The sequence below is a fragment of the Rutilus rutilus genome (assembly GCF_951802725.1).
Source record: "Rutilus rutilus genome assembly, chromosome: 10".
NCBI classification, from domain to species: Eukaryota; Metazoa; Chordata; class Actinopteri; order Cypriniformes; family Leuciscidae; genus Rutilus; species Rutilus rutilus.
The window spans coordinates 10,390,279-10,411,376 of record NC_140215.1 but is presented as its reverse complement, the minus strand read 5'-3'; the positions used below and the strand labels follow the sequence as shown (position 1 = coordinate 10,411,376).

The 21,098-nt window shown below is 37.4% G+C and overlaps 1 protein-coding gene across 9 annotated transcripts in view; it reads left to right on the top strand.

The window, feature by feature from the left end:
- The window catches only part of clasp1a (cytoplasmic linker associated protein 1a), a 71,383-nt gene that overhangs the window by 18,940 nt on the left and 31,345 nt on the right, over positions 1 to 21,098 (top strand). For 6 of the 9 annotated variants that reach the window (XM_084421402.1, XM_084421400.1, XM_084421399.1 and 3 more), the window contains 7 exons: positions 8,800 to 8,878; positions 9,349 to 9,452; positions 9,828 to 9,919; positions 10,163 to 10,238; positions 10,467 to 10,564; positions 13,287 to 13,357; positions 20,544 to 20,687. In XM_084421402.1, coding sequence (XP_084277528.1) covers positions 8,800 to 8,878; positions 9,349 to 9,452; positions 9,828 to 9,919; positions 10,163 to 10,238; positions 10,467 to 10,564; positions 13,287 to 13,357; positions 20,544 to 20,687 — 664 coding nt within the window. Of the gene's footprint in view, positions 1 to 8,799; positions 8,879 to 9,348; positions 9,453 to 9,827; positions 9,920 to 10,162; positions 10,239 to 10,466; positions 10,565 to 13,286; positions 13,358 to 16,463; positions 16,564 to 20,543; positions 20,688 to 21,098 lie in introns of those variants that run through there. The other 3 variants (XM_084421405.1, XM_084421403.1, XM_084421404.1) reach the window with 2 other exon arrangements.

The following is a 21,098-nucleotide window of genomic DNA, read 5'->3' as shown; positions in this document are numbered from 1 at the left end:
AGCAATCTGGATGAAGGTTTTAAACAGCCTGTGGAGAGTTCTGAGCTCAGTGAACCGCAGTGATCTCTGTGAGAGGACAGTCTGTGTCTGGACAGTGCTGTGTGTTCTCTCTCTTACATAAAAAGCAAGGTGATGGGGTTGAGATCAGGGCAGCAGTGATGAGCTTTCTCGAATTCATGCATGTTAAAATATGGATGCTGTTTAATAGTGAACATAAATTTGCCTCGTTCACATTTGAAATTTTTATTAGTTATTGTTCAGTAGCTTGTTGGTTGTGCTTTCTTGTATAACTTTTCAGCCCTATTGTCAAACAGTAAACAGGTCCTTGTTAAGTTGCAGTGATTTGTGTTTTGATGTAGGCCAGCTTAGGTTCAGCTCGTGGCTTGTGCATGTTGTTTTGATCGAGATCATGCCTGCAGTAATCAGTCCCATGAGCTCCCTGAAGATCTTAACCGCTCCCCTTATGTGTTTTTAGTTACCTAGCCATAGCCAATATCATCTATTAGAGATGCTATATTTGGTCCAGCAGCTTACATGGATCTAACCCAGGGATTGATGATTTTTTTTTTTTATATATATATAAAATCACCCCCTGAGATTTAAAGTATATTACTATTGTTATAAAAAAAAGAATATTTGATCATTGTAATAAATATTTTTTTACGATATAGGTTGTAGCCTATAATTTCTCCAATTCTTCACTTTTCAATGTTAAACCCTCAAGCTTTTGTTTTGTTGAAAGACCTTTAAGTCATTGTTTAGTAGACGTTACTACTAAACCGGAAGTGCTTTGATTGTGCAAAAAAAAACATTTACCACTTTATTTACAAAATATTAATATTAAAATGATCTTCATTTGTGTTCCGAAGATGAACAAAAGTTGACGGGTTTGGAATGACATGAGATTGAATAGTAACAGAATAGTAATAGAAGAGAAGTAAGGATAGAATGTTCATTTTTGGGTGAACTAACCCTTTAATACAGTGATTAAATAAAGTGATACTTCTGCACATCGAGTTCACAAATGCACACTGTAAGCAATATGCACAAATGGAGCTCATGTGGAGCAGCATTTACTGCGAACTGAGGATTATAAGCTGCTTGTGTGTAAAGGATCACAGAGCCATGCTTCACTCTGAAACATGCAGTGCACCAGACTAAATCACAACCTTTTGCGGTTTGAAAATCATACTAAGGCTCAATCCCAATTCACCCCTTGACCCTACCCCTCCGTTTTGCGCGTTCCCGTGAAGGGGTAGGGCTGTCTCGATTCTCTTTTGGTTGTAGGGGTAGGGGTAGGGGTAGGGGGAAGGGCCAGATAGCCCTTGAAACGAAGATTTTTCGTGACCACACTTCAAACGAAGGGGTATGAGAAATGTACCTGCATACACCGGCTACAGAGGCAACATGACTGCCAATAATCATTTTCTTTATGTCACATTCAATCTTGTGTTCATATTTACGGTCATGTTCTTCAAAGAAACGTTTGCAAAAAAATCGCTGAAGTTCGTTAACGATAGTCCCGCAACATATGTTCATGTCTGATAACTGGTGAATGTAATTGCGGCAGGGAATTGGCTTATCTTTTACCGTACGTCTGCTATGAACGCATTGTTTTCGCATTGTGGTTATACGTGAACACGATATAAACGAACAGTGCTTTCACAGTTTCGTGCTTTTTGCAACATGATCAACCAGTCTTGTATGTTCTTTATCAAACAGAGACACCTGAGGAAACCCGGAGGCTCATTCGTTTTCGCGCTGACAACGAGCAACGTTTCCTGAAGTCCAAAAATACTTAGGCGTCGAAGATATCGTCATCTCCATTGTTTCCTGCGAACTTCTGAAGAAAAATGCAAAAAATATAGCTGTAACTCACGCAATTGAGAAGTTTGTGATAAACATTGGCGCATCTCCTGTGATCTCGCTAGCAACGACGTATAATGACGTGTAATGGTGTAGTAGTGGTGTCCCATTTCTTAGGGGAATATTTTCACCCCTACGCCTTGCCACTCTGTTTCAAGGGGCCCTTAGGGGTAGGCGAAGGGTTAGGGGTAGGTGAAGGGGTATAAAATAGAATTGGGATTGGGCCTAAGAATATCGATGAAATGAACTCATTTAATAATTGATGATCTTTACAATGGAACTGAATCAACACTGAACTGACAGCCGAAATGCATACTTTTCCTGTTATCACTGTAAAGCTGCTTTGAAAACATCTGTATTGTACAAAGTGCTATATAAATGAAGGTGACTTAATTTTATGTTGAATAATTGTGCAGTCCTGTATATTACATTTTTATGATTTAACTAATTATTTGCTTTTCATCAACTCAAGAACCCTTGCAGTTCCCCCTCAAACCTCCATTTGGGGAAACCCTGTCCTGATTTAGCTAATGATCTAGTTTTAGTTTTTAGGGAAAGTGAAGTAAATAATTACTTTTTAATTTCAGTTTTTTTACCTCACACAAAGCTATCATATATGGCTTCAAAATATAGCACACACGCTGCATGGATTACTTTTATGGTTATTATAATGTGTGTGTGATTTGGAGTTATTTGGCAGCTCTCGTAAAAACTCTTGTGAGCAGCGAAACATGCTCTCACCTCAGAGAACGTGACTGTTCTTTGATAGCAGAGCCAGAGCCAATAAACAGAAATAACAAAAGCGTAGTGGGAGGCATTTATATTACCTAGAATGAGCCACGCTTCTCATTTCAATTGTTTCTCAAGAGAAATTCAAGCAGGAAAAGCGTCTGGTGATGCTTGTTTCTTCTGCTGTGCTGCTTCGGTGTTATGACTTTCTATTTATCCTGCATTATCATTGGCGTTTTCTCTTTTCAGACTACTCTTAGCGGGACCTGCCGTCCCTCGGGCCTTTTTATCAGTGACTCAGGAAGCCACACTACTGCTTGAGAACAGCTGTGGTGCAACATTAGTCTTACATTACAGATGGCCTTGAATCTCCCTCAAACACTGACCTGAGACCACCTTATCTAATAAAAAGCCTTTCAACTCACAATCCCTCTAAAATACAAAGCTAATGCAGAATGCACACCAATTACTTTATCTTGGTGGTAGTGCAGTTGCAGGTATGATGATGATGATGATGATGATAATAATAATAATAATGGCCCATGACAGAGAGCAGGTTTATGTTGATTTCTTGCGTCTATGTCTGGGCCTGTTGACTCCATCCCAGCTGTTCTTCCTGACTCATGGAAAACCACAGAGAATACTTACAAAGCTAACATCAATGAACAAATCCTGCATAGAAGCAAATCTAGATACTTGATTCAAATTGACATAATGATCGATAGTTGGCAATGAAACAAAGTTAACTTGAGGTCAGGTTTTACAAGCTTATTTTACCAGCTACATCAATCTGGAATCTTTTTTTGTAGAAATTAATATTTTTATTTAGTAAGGATGCCATTAGCCTAAATTGATCAAATGACAATCACAATATTACTGTTTTTACTAGAGCTGGGCATTGCCACAAATTGCACGATTCGATTCAGTATCGATTATTTGGGGCCTATTTGATACGGTATGGAAAATTTCCTCAAGGAAAAAAATCTCTCTCAACTAATGCTGTAAACTGTACAGGGAGTCAGTTGGTACATTACTATAGTATTGAAGGTAAATGCTGTAAATTACACATAAGGAAGTTTTTTTTATATAATAATGTTTTAAAGGCAGGGTAGGTAGAAATGGTCTAAATTTTATTTTTCAAATTTGTTTAAACTTTATGTACATATCAATACATAATTAAAATGTAAGTACTCTGAAAAAGAAAGTATCAAAATCGAGTGTCTGTAGACCTCTCACGACTGTTTTAAAGACATCTCATTATTTCCATTCACTCCACCCCCTCATTTCTGTGCTTCTTCCAAAGCCACGCCCCCAAAACACATGAACGCGCGACTCCGACCGCTGAGCTAGAGGACGCATTATTTACCTGAGACAAGCGGAGGGGAAGGGGCATTTTTTTGCCTGGTTTGCCTTCACTAACTGCATATGCCGGTACTGTAAATTTAGATTGCTCTTTCTCTGCCATTGTTTTGGTATTCCTAGGTTCAGTGCCTTCTTCTTCTTCTTCGATAGATTTTATTGGCAGCTTGCAAACATAGTGCATTACCGCCATCTACTGGACGGAGGTGTGATCAGGTTCCGTGCCTCTCGCACTCCTCAAATCAAACGGTCGCGCGCAAGTGGGCAGGTGCTGTGTGGCAAAAGGGTGGTTGCCATGGTTGCGAGAGAGTGACAGTCGCCTAAGCCAATCCTTTGATTCGTCCCGAATCGAAATAATGAGCTGTGTTTAATACAGATTAAACGGTCTAGAGTCACTTGATTTTTATACTCTTTTTTTCAGAGTTCTTACATTTTAATTATGTATTGATATATATAGAAAGTTTTAACAAATTTGGATCTTTAATTTTTAATAAATCCTACCTACCCTGCCTTTAATACATTTTTAATGACATAATTATGTTTCTACAATGTTTTTTTATAATAACATTTAAATGGTGGCTGTCATAAAAAACATGACTGATTTATTTAAAAAATAAATTCATATTGAGAAACAGGTTAAAGGGATAGTTCACCCTTAAATGAAAATGAAGTCATCATTTACTCACCCTTGTGTTGTTCCAATGCTGAACGCCCTTCGTTCTCTTTCAGGCGACAAAAATAACGATTTCTCTCACGCACGTCCATATAATATCAGTGAATAGCAACTATAGGAATCTTATAGCATCAAGCTTTTTACAAAAGACCCTAAAGTATCATAGAATGGTCCGATGCTAGACGGATCATATATTACAATTGTTCTGGGGGTATACGATAGGGTTTAAAAAAAAAAAAAAAAAAACTGAAATTGAATGTATTTTTTAACAAAAATACTAGTTACAGCATGAAATAAACACAATAATAGTTACTGCTAACAGCATGAAATAAACATAAATGAACATCAGAATGTATGTGGAAATACAGTACAAATTACCAAAATCCATATCATGTCACATGTAATTGCTTAATCCGTTTTTCAACTGCCGAAAGACGTAAACAATGTCACGTAAAATTACATTTACCTCAGAAAAAGCCATTCAAAACTCGTTAGTCAGCTAAGAAAATGCAGTTTGTCATTAGCTTTTAAAATATTACCATAAAATGTAGGCTATAACAAACCAGGTGCAATGGTGACCTCAATTCAGAACATTTGTTTCCATCAGAAACAAATATTAATCCAAGTTAGATATTCAGGCAGAATGAGTTATGCTTTCAAAACAGGGCTTTCAGGGTGCAAGATGCAAGAAAAGGCAATAGTAATGAAACTGTGGTCAAATTAAAATGTATTTTGCCATCAGTAACATTCTAAAGTGTATAACATAATTATGTGATGAAGTTATTACATTATGTGATCAGCCCTTTAAAAATGGGCCATGCACCAAATAAGGTTGAGCACCCCTGTCATAGTGAGGGATGTACAGGTGGTGTTGGGCTGATCAGCAAGGCAATGCACATTGTTGTAGACGGCGAAACCGGGGGAATGAGCACACGTCTGTGAAACAAATCTCTCGTTAGTGTGTTCTGACAGATGCAACCTCCTCTCTCTTGTTATCCACCGTTTGTCTCACCAGGTGTGACGGAGCCCCTGTAGACTTACGTAAGATTTTATTTTGGTATTGATTTGAGCCTAGAGCAGAAACCGGAATGATCGATCACGCTCCTGTGCATTTCCTATCAGCAATTTAAGAAGGAAACCGAGGAAGGAATGGAGCAAAATAAGGCACAGAGAGATGAAACGAAAGCTCAGCAAGGAAAACAATAGTCCTTGGCTCCTTTCTTTGACTGTGGTGGATAGGAGAGATATAAATAGCGGGATGGGGTATGTTTAAATTTGGCAGCCTAAGACGGTCTGAAGCAGGTCGCTGGTGAGAAGATGGTTTATGTTGCACATTGGGAGCAGGCGGGCTTACGATCCATCTGTCTCTCTGTGGGGAGTGGGAGGTGCTCGGTTAAATAGTGGGTGTGGTCAGATCTTCATTACCTCCTGGAATCTTTTCATCAGGCAGAAAGAAGCCCAGCTCCCCTCTAAGCCTTGCCTTGCATTCAGATCTGCTGATGTTGTTTTGTTAATGTGCTTTATCTTTTAGCAAGTGAAGATTATGGTTTCATTTTGCATTCTAAAACTTTAAAGCATGTATACATATTTACCCATATGTATATATATGTATGCATGTTATGTGTGTATGTTATGTATGTATAATATTTATAATATTAGTTTTTCTATTTTAATATATTTTAAAATCTAATTAATTCCAGTGATGACAGCCATTTTTTAGCAGCCATTATTTCATTGTCTCATGATCCTTCAGAAATCATTGTAATATAATTAGCTCAAGAAACAGTTCATCAAATGTTGAAAACAGCTGTGCTGCTTAAAATGCTGCTGCTTTTTTTTTCAGGGTTCTTTGATGAATAGAAAGTATTTATTTGAAATAGAAATCTTTTGATCAATTTAATGCATACTTGCCGAATAAAAGTATTAAAGGGATAGTTCACCCAAAAATGAAAATTCTGTCATCGTTTACTCACCCTCAAGTTGTTCCAAACCTGTATGAGTTTCTTTGTTCTGCTGAACACAAAGGAAGATATTTGGAAGAACGTTTGTAATCAACAGATCTCGGTCCCCATTGACTTCCATAGTAGGAAAAAAATATACTATGGTAGTCAATGGGGACCGAGATCTGTTTGGTTACAAACATTCTTCCAAATATCTTCCTTTGTGTTCAGCAGAACAAAGAAACTCATACAGGTTTGGAACAACTTGAGGGTGAGTAAACGATAGAATTTTCATTTTTAGGTGAACTATCCCTTTAATGCCGCGGCCGCCGCCTCCTCCTTTAAAAAAGGCTTAGGCCTACATACTGACCCCAAATTTTGAATGATGTTTATCAAAGTTGGAAGTGGCTAAATCTGTTTATATCTGTGGGTTATGCAAATGTTAGTATGCAAAAAGGACAACAAAAGCCCTATTCGCACTGGATTAGTATTATCTGGGGACCTCGTGTGATTTAGAAATTTGGCGCATTCGCACGGGATCAGCGAAGCCTGTGATTTTACTCGAATTTACTGACTTATCTCCCGGATATGATGTCAATAGGCTATTGCTTGGAAATGTCTTGTCGTAATTATAGGTCTAGCTGTATGATATATCATAAACAGAAGAATGTTCCTCACCGCATGCTGCTATACATGTCATTCATCTCCATCTAATCATTCTTTTTGTTTTTGCTCTTCTGATGGTTTTCAGCTTTCTCTTTCTGAAATTGTATAGTTGTATCGTATGGTGTACAGCGATATGACCCAGCACCCAAAATACTATTCAAAACACTCCAAACTCCATACTATCAAAACAAAAACCTTGAAAAAATGATAAACGACCATGCCAGATCACAGAGATGCCGATTCGCATGAGACTAATATTATCACAGGACCTCGGTGTTCGGCGAAATATGGTAGGCCTAGGTCATTTGCGGGGGAATTTTTACTTTACAAATGACAGACATGGCCGATTCGCACGGGATTAAGATCACAGACAACCTCTGCAATTATTACAAATGACTAGAGGTCACCAGGTAATACTTATCCCATGTGAATAGGGCTAAAGAAATCAGCTGTGAGCTACCCTGCGCCTCATGATACGACTTGCCTTTTCTAAACCTCCTCTAAGGCATTTCATACTCTCCACCTCAGCTGATGTGATTTGTCTGTGTTTCAGTCCTTTATTTCAATGGTGTCATTAGCGTGATTGCAGTCATTTTCTGTATGGGTGAGAGCAAAGGATTAAGACTTTGTTAGATATAGTAGATCTAGTCAAGCCTAGCTGCTTAAATACATAAATCGAGAGGGCAAGACTAAACAAATGACAGGAGATAAACCTTAATTTACACATTGAAGTAAATTGCTAAAATAATGACTGTTTTCAAACCGGTTTCCCGTACACTCCCCTTATTTTCCATTGATAAGACAATACAAGTAGTCCCACACTATACTGAAACTTGTCTTGTGTTTGGATTTAGGTTTTACATTTTCATTTGACATAGTAGAGGGGTGCCAAAAATCGCACCATTATCTGACTTTAAGAAGTCAGAAAATTGTGATTGTGTTGATGTGACGATCATTGAACAGTTCTCAAGTCTCAACCCCATAGCAAGGAAAGTTAAGGTTTTGGGTGTGACGTATGCAGTCCAGTTGATTTGTGACAATCTTCTCTCTGAATAAAAAATGAAACCAAATTGGTGACCATTGCAAGGAAACATGTTTAATAGTACTTTACTGGAAAGGAACGCTGATGGTGTTGTCATAAAAGGTTGAGAAAGGAGTAACATAAATTAGATGTTTGGGATTTACCTATTCTTTTCTATAAGAATCCTTTGCACTACTCATTCAGACGCTACTGCTGAATTCGGAAAAACATTTCCGACTAGTTCTACTACTCTTACTACTTCTGCCATAGAAATGTATTGTAAATACATGACTCATTCAGACTCTGTCTAGTTTGTTACCCATAATCCTTTGATCTACTCATTCAGACTGTTGGGAGGTGGGGTCATTTTAATTAATTGTACATTCTTGTTTCCGTTTTCTTTTCTTTGTGATGCTTTGAATTGACAATGATATAGTAACATTGTATGTTAATTGAGCTTATTAAAGAATTTTGTGTATTGTAATAATATTCAGATTTAAATGTATTTTTCTCTGTTTGATCTAATGTTTTTTTTCCATCTCCAGTTGGCTTTGTTGGGAATTGACCTACTATCTGCCTTAGTGACAAGATTACAGGACCGATTTCGGCACCAAGTTGGTACAGGTAGGATTACTAAAATCTAATGTGTATAAAAATTCAGATTTCAGATTTGATTACCACAAGAAATAAGGCCTTCATGTTAGTTTATATAGCAGAATATAGTAAAGATGATATTTTTATCATTATTTTTGCTTTAAAGGGGACAAATGAAGATTTGAGTGCTGTGCTTTAAGTGCTGGAACTGTCAGCATTCACTTTTAGAAGTTGCTTCTTAAAATTCATCTGCTGTAAAGCATCGCTGCTGCAGTCATCAAACATCACTTTTGTAACAAATTCACTGCATTCATCAATGAATTCCAAGACAATCACTTTCAGACTTCTGACTTCCCCAGTATTACATAATCTGAATCTTCTCCAGTCTCTAATTATTTGAAGCTTCCTTAAGACCAACTAGTTAATAAGTTAGTAAATCAATAATGAAAATATACTTGCACATCCCTATTATCTTTCATTTTTATTTTCTCCATCTCCAGTTTTACCCAGCTTGATAGATCGGTTGGGCGATGCCAAAGATCAAGTCAGAGACCAAGATCAAATCCTGCTGCTGAAGATCATGGAGCAATCAGCTTCACCTCAGGTAGTTTGGTTTTTGTCTTTATTTAGCCTTAAATGTAAATTCCTGGATGTTCGCCATTCTCAAGCTGACACTGCAGTCCGGTTGTGCTTTCCTGAATAAAGTGCATTATGGCTGCAAACATACATCTGTGCATTATGTCTTTGTGTTACAGTGTTATTACAGCCTGAACAATATTTGTAATGTAAAGACTGAACAACCTCCTCCATTTTAGAAGTACTCTTGCGAGACACTTTTGTGGTGTTTTAATTTAATTTAATTTAGTTAATGAATTGATCGCTTTGCTTCATGAAAAGGCTGATGGGATGTCTCTTAATAAGATTAGATGCCATTTAATTGTATTACATTGAAAGTATTAAATTCAGATTGTCTTTACAGTACATATGGGACAGAATGTTGGGGGGTTTCAAACACAAAAACAACCGGACCAGAGAGGGAGTCTGTCTCTGTCTCATTTCAACTCTGAGCACGTAAGTTGCATTGTTCTCTCAGTCTTGATGTTGTAGTTTCATTCATTTTAAACGCAGCTCACATTGACAGTTTGCACTTGTTGTTGATTTTGTCTGCTGAATAGAGATATTAAGTTGGTAAAATTAAAATGTAGCTGCACATTCTTCTAGGATAAGCCATTAAAGCTGGACTTGGCAAAGATACCTCAACCCCCATGATGCACTAATGCTGCCCTCCCTGTCACCATCACTTCTGTTTTTCAGATACGGCGCCCAAGGCTTGACTCTGAGCAAAATTGTACCACATATATGTAATCTACTCGGAGATCCTACAAGTCAGGTATGCACATTTGTTGTAATCGAATACATTTTAAGATTCAACATTAATCGGCATGACATGGCTTTTTTTTACAGAACAATAGATGATGTTAACAACATTACACAAAGCTATAGTGACCTCTGGTGGTGGTTTCTAATATGCAGTCGCAAGAAATAGGATAATGTACATTTGTTTTGATAAAATAAATTCCGATAAAATCAAATAAATAAGATCCAATTATCTCCCCAGGTTCGGGATGCGGCCATGAGCTGCCTTGTGGAAATATACAGACATGTTGGAGAGAAGGTTAGGATTGACCTTAGCAAAAAAGGACTGCCGCAATCAAGGTAAGCTCTTCCTTTTTTTCCTTTTTTTGGTACCAATTCACAGACAATGGATCAGCTTCACATCTACACTATTAGAGTATTTAAGACACTTCCAATCTTTTCTAATTCAGATGGTCATTTCTGTCTAATTCTGGACTCATCTGTATGATTTGGAGGTCTTTTTCCCCTCTAGATATATGCTGCATGTGTTTATTTACTTCTATCAGGCATTGATAAATCTAGACAGATGTTTTTCCCAATTATTAAGTGTTTCTAAACAGCGTGAACACATTTATGTCTCTGTTAGTAATGTAATGATTTGTATTCACTTAAGGGGGTAAAGTGGCTCTTCATACAGGTCATTAGATGTTAATTTCCCTCCGGACCCAGAATCAGGCCCTACCATCTAACTTGATACTAATATGCTCTTAGCGACTAACATGATGTGCTCATAGCACACTATGTCATTCAGCTTAAATTTCCTCACAGCTAGCATTCAGAAAAGCTCTATAGGTTTGAGTCTGCAAGCAAAAGCATACCCAATAACCCATAATACTCCACAGCAAGAACTGACTGAAGTTGAGTGCACAGAGAGGAAGGCATGCCAGCATTTGCTTGTGGTCTGAATTTGGTTGTAACATCTGTTAGGTGTCCCTCCCCCTTAAACTCTGTCCATGTCTCCAGGGAACGTGCAGGCATCTGTTTCTGTGATCTTCTCAGTGGTTATAGTTTGAAGACTTTAAAGGCAGGGCTCATTTGGAACATGCCTGGGGAAAACAGTTTGCTGTGACTTCGGACACTAGCTTGTGAGCATCCTGGCCGAACTACGTGTACTGCAACTCCAGTATCTTTGAATTAGTTCACCAAATCTCATTAACACAATAATTTGGGTCAAACTAAAATATTTTAAGCTAATGCTAATTTTTTTCCATTTCAGAGAGCTGTGCTCATTAGATTAGATTTATTAGATTAATATCATTCCAAGCTGCCCTCTCAGCTGGCTTCATGCGCATCTGTGCCTAAATTCTTTGGGTCTATATCAAATCCTGTTACTATAAATGATTACCACAAAACTAAAATGGCCCTTGGAGGGATCTATGAAAGAATCAAAACCTCATTGCTTTCTCGCTAAAACCCACATTTAGCATAAATCAATCCGAACTTTTTGAGTCTTAAGCACACTGACAGCCTGACGTTTTTTTCATAGACTGCCATGAATGTCTCTGTGAAATTCAAATCTTCTCAGCTTAATTTAGAGGCACACAGTCAGTTTGCCTGGATGCAGTTAATAGAGGAACAAATCTCTTTTGAACACTATTGTAAAGAAGGGTTTAGCAAGCAACACTTTCACTTCTCTCATATTGCATAAAGGGCATCCCATCTCATTTGCAATTCAAAATTCTGTTTTGGAACACTTTGTAATGCAGAAGTGATGGACTTGTAGGATTAAATGTTTGCATTTGTCAGTCGTTGTCAGCTGGGATGCCTTAATTTAAAATTAAATCCTAACAGCATGATTGTTGGGAACAACACCCTCTTAAACATTAATGTTACAAGGCTTTACTCACTTGTCCTAGTTAGAATTTAATGACTTTGCCAGTTGGAGTTTTTAACCTAAACATCATCACACTATTCACAATGCTGCATATTGTTTTATCACCAGCAAATATCACTGCAGATAATTAATATTTTGGATATTCAGTTTATTGCCCAGCTCTATTCTGAGGCTAAACTGATTCTTTGCCACACTCTAAGGCAGAGATGTGTCAGCCCGTCCACATTCAGCATGACCAAAGAACATGAATCAGCTTTGATGCTCTGGGGATCTGCCTCTGACTCCCACAGAGAGTCTTCTGAGAGGAATGTTCAGGATAAAGGATTCTCAGAGGGTATTACAGGAAGACAACATCCTCAGCTCTGTGAATGCGCAGTGGGAGGAGTTTTAGGGAGCAGCACTACATGGTTCGGTTTCACATGCGTTTCCAAAATTGTTGCTTCATTAAAGAAGTCATACCATAATTGAAACCATTTTTATTTTTCCCGAGATCTACTAATGATGTTTTCTTTCATTTAATAATAGTATTATTGTACACAACCATCTCTCCAACCATTTTGTTTTAGCTACTATACCTTTAAAATGTATAATTGACCTCTGTTATGATTGGCTAACCTCTTAGCGCATGGATTACACTTACTTCTGGACTTGCAGGTTTGCTGTGAGGTCAAATATAGTTGGTGCAAAGCCTGCATTACACTGACAGGATCACAAAACCATCCTTGCTGAAACGTGTCACATCAATTGTTACATCACAGCCAGTCTCGACTTGCGGCTAACGGCAAAAAGTCTGGTCCTCATTGTCGCTTGTTCTGGCCTTGAACCAGCCATTTAGGCCGCCTGACCCGACATGTTAAGCAACCAGATATTTATTGTCTGTTGTCCATATTTTATGAGTTAGGTCATCATATCATTATGTCTATAGCTAATAGTTTTTAAGTAGTAGTGTAGTGTAGTCAGGAGGTACTTTAGGACAAAGGGAGTGACCAAATGAAAGGTATTTCCATTTCACAGACATTTACCCTGCTTGCTGAGACTGTTTCCTGTTAGATTTGCAACACCTGTTTCTGAGGAATGTGTTGTGTACAGTGGGGGTCATATTGGAAAACTTGCATTTCTAGGAGCTGTTGTTTTTCCTGTAACTGAGCAATGTTTAACTTTGGATTTATTCTTTTTTTTTTTTTACAGGTTGAATGTAATTTTCAGCAGATTTGATGAAGTCCAAAGATCCGGGAACATGATCCCCTCATCAGGTTCAGGTAGGAGCTTTATATTTGGAAATTCCAAGAATTCAAAGTCCAAAAAGTCTTTTAAACATCATAGCGGGGATGTTTACCCTGGTTGTTTCTAAAACCTAGTTCTACTCCCTACATCATCCTAAATGAAATGGAACCTCATAAGTCACTGATTTGTAAACCTCCAATATACTTCAAGCGAAATCGAAGAATGAACTGGTGTGATGTCATCTCTAACAAAATCAGGCCAAAACGAAGTTCGTTTTGTGTTCGTTTCGGGAGTTTGAAGCAAAACTCCTGCTTGCCAAAGCAAAATTTACGAAAAAGTTTGCTCTGACAGGTAAAAGCTATTGGTCCGTGGTGATTACTTAATAGGTAGGTGTGCTCTGAGGCTCCGCCTTCTTTGACATAAAAATCTTCTTTGGTTCATCTCTTCTGTTCAGTACCTCAAGGTCGTAAGTCTGTGTGTGAAAACATCTGTGTTTGAACACACTGGAGAGCCAATTAAAAAAATTATTTCATTTTTACATTTTTATGACTTAATTATTTTAGCTTTTAATCAACTCATGAACCCTAGAAACCCTGCTGTATATTCAGGTTTTTTCCGGAGTCAGAAATGGTCTTCGTGAACTGAACAAAGACTCTGTGTTGAGTGGATTCTGACTAACTTTAGCACATCTGATTGGCCACTGCATTCACATGCTCAACAGTTATGTCTGTAATTAGCTGCATTGCTTAACACTGCCTGCTATAGAAACCTATTGATGGAACCTTTGATGGAAAATAGATATATAATAGTTTACAGAGCGCTTACACAAACACTCAAGGGAGTGTTTTAAAGTCTGCGAATACCGATACTGCAGAATGGCAGGTATTGTTACATTCAATTATCAAAGATTAATTTTGGACTTGGAGGCCGCCGAAATATTTTCAAAGCATCACAACAGAAACTACTATAGTATGGTGGTCAATGTAATACCCACACAAGCCATATGAAATATATTGAACAATTTTTTCGGAACAATATAAGTACTGTTTAATAGAGGTCGACCGATAGTGGAGTATACTTATAACTAGTTTGGACCGACTTGCCGATAACTGATTAATCAACCGATAATTTTTAAAATGGATGAAAAACAAACAACACTAAGTCAGACAGTGCTGAACTTTATTACAAAACCATGAAAATGTGCTAAATTAAATAAATATTTAAATATGAATATATAAATTGCAGAAGTAAATAAAAGACATGCATTCAAACTGAAACAAAAATAAAGTTTATTAGTAAATGTTGAAATTAACACACAACTTCTACAGCAATTATTAACCTTAGTTAATGTTACAAATGCAATCTTATTGCAAAGTGTTACCATTCCATATTAATCCAAACAGTCATGTTTAAAGATGGCCATCTTTAAATATCTATGCAAAGGCCAGAGCACTGAAATTAGATAAATGTATATTACATGTGTAGTCTCTCACTTTATTTGTTTCTATTTTAGAATTTTTTTTGGGAATATTTTAGAATGATTATCTAATCAAAATAACGAAATATGTATTGCAGTGATGATAAAAAAAGAACTGAAATCGGATGCGTTTCTGATTCTTTTATATTTTTTGTCGGCTGCATGAACAATTTGCTTTCTCACGTCACTAGCTTTAAATATGCAAATTTTCCTCTTTCCGCCCCTGCAGCCCCATTGCACATTATATTACAGGATTTGTACTGGTTTTGCATTTCAGTAAGTGTTTGAAAACAGCATCTGTAGTATAAGGATTTTTCTGTGGTTTCACCGAAATTTAAACGTCTGCTTACTCGGGTGATCGTCTCTTCGATTCTTAGTTTAGTTTGTAAATATTATTGAACTGCCAGTGAAACCAGGCAAAGGTAATGTATTGAGAGAAAACATGGATAAATCTTAATTTTTAGGATAAGTGTCAGCTTTAGAATTAAACCTAAAAAAAAGATAAAGAGCAATACTCTTCTTGAAGTATGCTGCATTTTCTTTAAGAAAATTGCTTTGTGATAGTCATTCAGATTCAAAGGGATTCGCTTTAATCCATTTCTGAATTCTGTTTTATTTAATGGAATAATGTCACACTGATTCTGAAATTGAAAAGCTTTGATGTGATCCTGGGTTCACACTTCTCCATATAAAGCAATTTTTCATGAACCTTGTTGGAACTGTGAGCGTTTTACAAATGATGACTCGAGATACAAGTGTTCTTTTGGAAAACACTGATCCAGATGCGCTGTGAAGAGAAGCCTTAATCAAAGGAGTGCACGTAATGCTGGTTACCAAAAGGTTTATTGGAGGTATTTTGGCTATTTTTACTGCTTCGCATTGGTGTTGTAATTTAAAATGTATAGGGCTATTCACACAAAATGATTTAATGTTTTTATTTTATTTGGCAACTATAAGTTTACTAAACGCCTATCTTCAGGTTAGTCTCCTGACTTTAGCATTGACCCTAGTATATTACAGCAACTGTAATTTAAACTTCTTTAACGCAAATGCCGTTAGAGTTGATAAGTTTGATTGATCTACATGAGTTCATAGTTCATCACTTAAAACTGTCCATTTCAATCAATTCTTAATTTATATATATATATTCAGTCGTTGAGGCATTGGTATTGACTTGAATTTAGATTTGTATTTATTTAATAATATTATTTCTATAATTATTATTTGAAAATTAAAATAATAAACAAATTAATAATGCCACTGACATATTTAACACTGTATTTTCTTCTTGTAGATGCAGCACTTAAAAACTCTTTTAAAAAAGTGCAGTCTCTGCACAAATATTTATAGCATTATATAATAGGAAATGTCTTTCATTTGCACTGCTAATATTTTGAGTAAATCTGTTGTGTGTGGGCCAGAGAATCCGGAGTGTCTTTCCTGTGCCGAGAGTTAAGTTGGTGTAAAGAAGATGTTTCAAGACCAGCGAGCATAAACTCAAAGATTGAGGAGCTGTAAAGGACAAGCAAACAGCCTCAGATCCACTGTATGTATATGACATTCAGCCTTTACAGGGGAAATGTTTTCTGAGTCCTTTATTTAAAAAGAGTTGGTGGCTTTTGTCTTTGGTGAAGTCATAAGACCACAGCAGCAGGAAGGGAAGGGAGGGAGAGGCGGAGACCAGAGAGAGACTGCTAGAGCTTTGTTGTGTTTGCAGTGTCTGTGTGAATTGAAGAGACGCTTGCTCTATGACAACCGGAGAAGGTAAGGATTGGAATGGAAATGGCGGCTTTAATGCGAAGGACGAATAAAAGACATGCTGGGCACTAGCAGCCTTAAACCTCCAGCTGCTGTTCTGCCAAGGGGATGGCATGTTTATCTGCGCTTAACGCTTCGGAGATATTCATATTTCTGAGTTCTGAATATTGTTTTGCGCCAGTTTCTTTTCTACATTTCAAAGCATTTTTTTTAAATGGAAAGGCAGTGTATCCATAGATAGATGTTGTCATTTTGGAAGAATAAAACATCTCTCTTAGATTTTTCATGGACTCTGATATGCATAAACTAGATTTGTCTTTTTTCGAACACTCAAGAAGACATCTCGCTTCTAAATTAGTTTAATTTTATGTGGTTTACGCAGTCTGTTACAACTTGTCTCTTTAGTTTTTGTTGCATTGTATTAGCTAAATATAGCTGCATTACTGATGTGGATTTGTGACTGCTATTTTATTGGTGCTTTTTTAATATTGTCCTATGCATCAGATGGATTTCTATGGCCGTTGCATCGTGTATCTCTCTTTCTTTTTTTCTTTTTTTACGTCTCACAGCAGAGTGTTGCATTTTTACTTACAACATTAGCCTAAAATAATGCCCAAATAGCTGTTTGGCTGTGGTTAACATTATTTTTTTCCCTGCCTTTATGATACTAGCCAAAAAATAAAGCAAATGCTTATTTTTGCCTTTGCAATAACATTTACTAACGATTCATGCACAATAAAAGACCAGGAAGTTGTGTAAAAGATTTCAAGTTTACTTTTAAAAAAAAGTGATCAGCAGATTGTTTTATAGCAGAATCCACTGATAACACTCCCTGATCTTATTTTAATACCAACTTGACAGCATGTTTCCTTTCCCCTCTGAGTACACAGTGATGCAACAGATCAAGGACTTGTGTTCTGTTCAGAACACAATACTTCATTTGTTCACCTTCAGCAATGCGCACATACTGTTCAACATAGTGCTGTCGACACCTGTGAGAACAGGTTATGAGTTGCACGTGTCTTATTGTAGTAGTGATGTCTAGGATGCCTTGTGTTATACTCCAGGACACACTGCAGGAAGTGATGAGAAAGGCATACCAATATATCGTCTTTAAATACAGTACATTATACAGTTGATATTGGGCCCAGAAGTAGAGTTTGAGAGTGAGATTAATGGATCAGGGCATTTGTGTGTGTGTATGTTCATGTCCTACAGCACTGTTATGTAAACGTGTCGCTTGGGTTATGAGCTTTTTGTTCTCAAAGTCACTCTGACATGTTATGCTGTGTCATCGTCTCTGTCCAGTCAGCAGCTAAAGAAAGTTGTCATCTCGCACAGTGGTGGGTACTGTTGTCACTTGGCACTGTTGCCACTTCAGTGGCCGTGAAAAACAACACAGGTTTTTGACAGGTGTTTTCACGGGTCTATAAGCTGCCCATGTTTGTGAGGTAAACAAATGACAATATTGTAGTTTGTCTTCAGTCGTATGTGAAAAACGTATTTAGGAGCTGGGGGAAGCTCTTTGTTCAAAGTGGGCAGGTCACGCAGAAAAGATTATATCCTCCTTTCCTTTTCCATCTGAAATGACACATTTCTCAAATTCAAACCTTCAGTGGCGGGGAGATTAAGGCCAGTTCAGTTTCAAGGGTTTATCCGATTGAAAGGACGTTGAATTGATTCAATATTACAAGCTTGAAAACACGTGTTTTTTAGGGACGTTTTGTTAGAACCAATGCTGTTAGGGTATGACTAGTTCTTTCATATTATTTCATTTGACATGTTGGCACTTTGATCTGCCACACAATCTTCAGGCGGTATAAAACAGGAAAAAATTGTCCGATTAGCCATTTTTACTCCAGAGGCGACGTTCCTATTCAGTTGAATAAGAGCTCGCTGTTACATTTATTTGCACAGCAGTCTTATGATGCACCATTTCATTTTCTAGGCCAATTAAGCGAGTTACGGAGCATGTTGTTGAGTAGCGGCCTGCTTCTGATGGATCTCAAATCAAAGCAAATTGTTATCAATATCATTGAGTGAAATAATACAATAACCTAGCTACTTGAGCGCCAACGAAACCGCTGATATCAGAGTGAAGGATGCATTTGTGACATTTTTGACTGTCAATAGCTATCTGCCCACATGCTGTGTTATGAAAGATGCCTTTTGTGGGCATCCGCTGTCTTCAGATGTTTGATGCACATACACATGTTCTGTTGTCCCTACAACCCACCAATGATATTGGGCTGTATTTTTCAGCAGTCAGCAATACCTCTCAGTAAGCATTCCAATGGGTTTAATTAGAGCACACTGCGACTGCCTTCCTCCGCCCACTGTGGCTCTCTCTAAATGACATTTCTCAGCTAAATGCTGAAAAAACCAGCAATCTGCTTATTTCCTTTTGCATGCATGTGCATTGGTTTGACATGTTGCACTCTAATCATTGATCAAATGGTTAAAAATAAAACTAAATATTTAAAATCATAAAAAATAAAATAAAAAAAAATCTTGGCTTAGAGAAGAGAAAATCTTGGCACGAGTCTAAAATATCCATCTTAAGGAGAATTATCAGAGGTGGTTTTATAAAAGGGGATTTTGTACCATAGTCAAACAGTGTCTCCTCTGCCATCGTGAGCACAAAAACAGAGGCCACCCTGTGAATAGACTTTGCAATCCCAGTCTGGCTAGAACAAAAAATATCAATTGAAAGTTTTTTTTTTCCCTTGTCCTGACTGTCTTGGTTTGTTTTGACTGGTTTGTTTGCACTGTGCTCTGCAGGCTTGTCAGGATTATTACATAATTGTCCCTTTGTGGTTATTTAATCCTTGTGCACACTCCCAATCACATTGCCATTCAATTGTGTGAACACTAAAAATGCTATGAAAAATGCTTTCAAATTAGATCATGGAATCAAATTGCATAATATATATGCTAATATTCTATATAATATTCAACAAAAATATATCAAATATATTACAGTAATATAATATTAAAGTAACTGGGTTCAAACAACAGTATGAATGGAAAATAGACTGAATTGTTTTTTATAATACCTTTTTAATTCTGAAATGTGCATTCATTATCCAGTATTCATTCTTTTAGGATATCATGTATTTTATTGTTCTTTATAGTTCAGTGTGAATAAATGACTTCTTAATGAGCATGTGTATAAGCTGAACCAATTTAATTATCTGTATGTCATTTAATTGTTAAACCAAATTGCAGAACAGCACTAGTGCTCTGAGAGAATCAGGCAGCAGCATAGAGTCATCCTGTATCTCCTTCCCGTTCAGAAAGATTGGTGTGCCACCCCTTCCTCTCAGACTGCTGGAATGTGTCCATGTCCGCTTAGTTGTTACTGCGGCTTATGTCCAGAGTCCCTTGCAGTAGATTAATCTTTGAATTTCCCTGTAATTTTCTGAACTTTAACCTGCTTTAGGCATCACTCAAGAACGGTTGCTGCCATGTTTGAACGCTAAAAATGGTCTTTGGCCTGGTCTTACAGTATGAGTAAAAGCCTTGGTCTTGGTCAAGGCAAGATGGGGAATTATTATAATCAAAAGATGCAGGTTGGCTTAATGTTATGATAATGAATGTGACAAATTAGTGGTAATTGGTGATGAAATATTGACCCGGGGAGATGAGGGAGAGAAAAGTACATGTAAGCCTTCCCTTGTGTTCTCAGGAAGAGAGTATTTCCTGTGGTGTTCCTTCTGTGCTCTTCCAGATAACATTAATCAGTTTGTCATATGCATTACTATCTGATACACTTGTGTATCCTTCTGAATGAGCCCGAAACACATCCAACTAGTTTTTCAGACAAACCACTATGAGTCGATTTCAAGAGCATACTTTTGCAACTCCCTCGTCATTGGTTGCTGCAGTTTCAGAGCAGATTGATGATGACCTGTCGTCTTGATCGAGAGTACAGCAGTGAACATATTTGATGAAACATTGATCACTGTTGCTTGTGTTTCCTGCAGATAAGAACTTTGATGACGAAGACTCTGTGGATGGGGGCAGGTCCTCCTCCTCTACCTCTTCTAAGGGCTTCTCCAGCAGCAAGAGAGGGGGCAGCATGGGCTCGATGAGACGACCCAGTTCTGCCTCTGGATCCAGGGCTACAGGTAAGACCACAGCTACTACAGCACAGCCCAGGTTACAACTGAGGAATTGAAGTCAGATCAGAGTAAACACTGTAGACATCCATAAATACTTCACATAAACATGTTGAACAAGGAGAAATCTCATTGTTCTCAGAAAGATTATCTTTCGAAAAGCTTGTAGTTTACCAGGGTGAGAGGAGAAGAGATATTGAGAAATGACTAGAGATAAATAAGGACTCTGTTGGCTGGCCAAGAGGCAACACTGCAGATTTTTATATTATGTAATATTCTTTGATGTATTAAACCCAGATTTTCATGTGAATTGGATGGTGGTTTTAAATAGAAGGCATGTACTGTATGCATTTAAATCCATCATGAAGTCACTTGAAAATCTCAGTTTAAAACATTGTATGCATGTATGTATAAAATAAA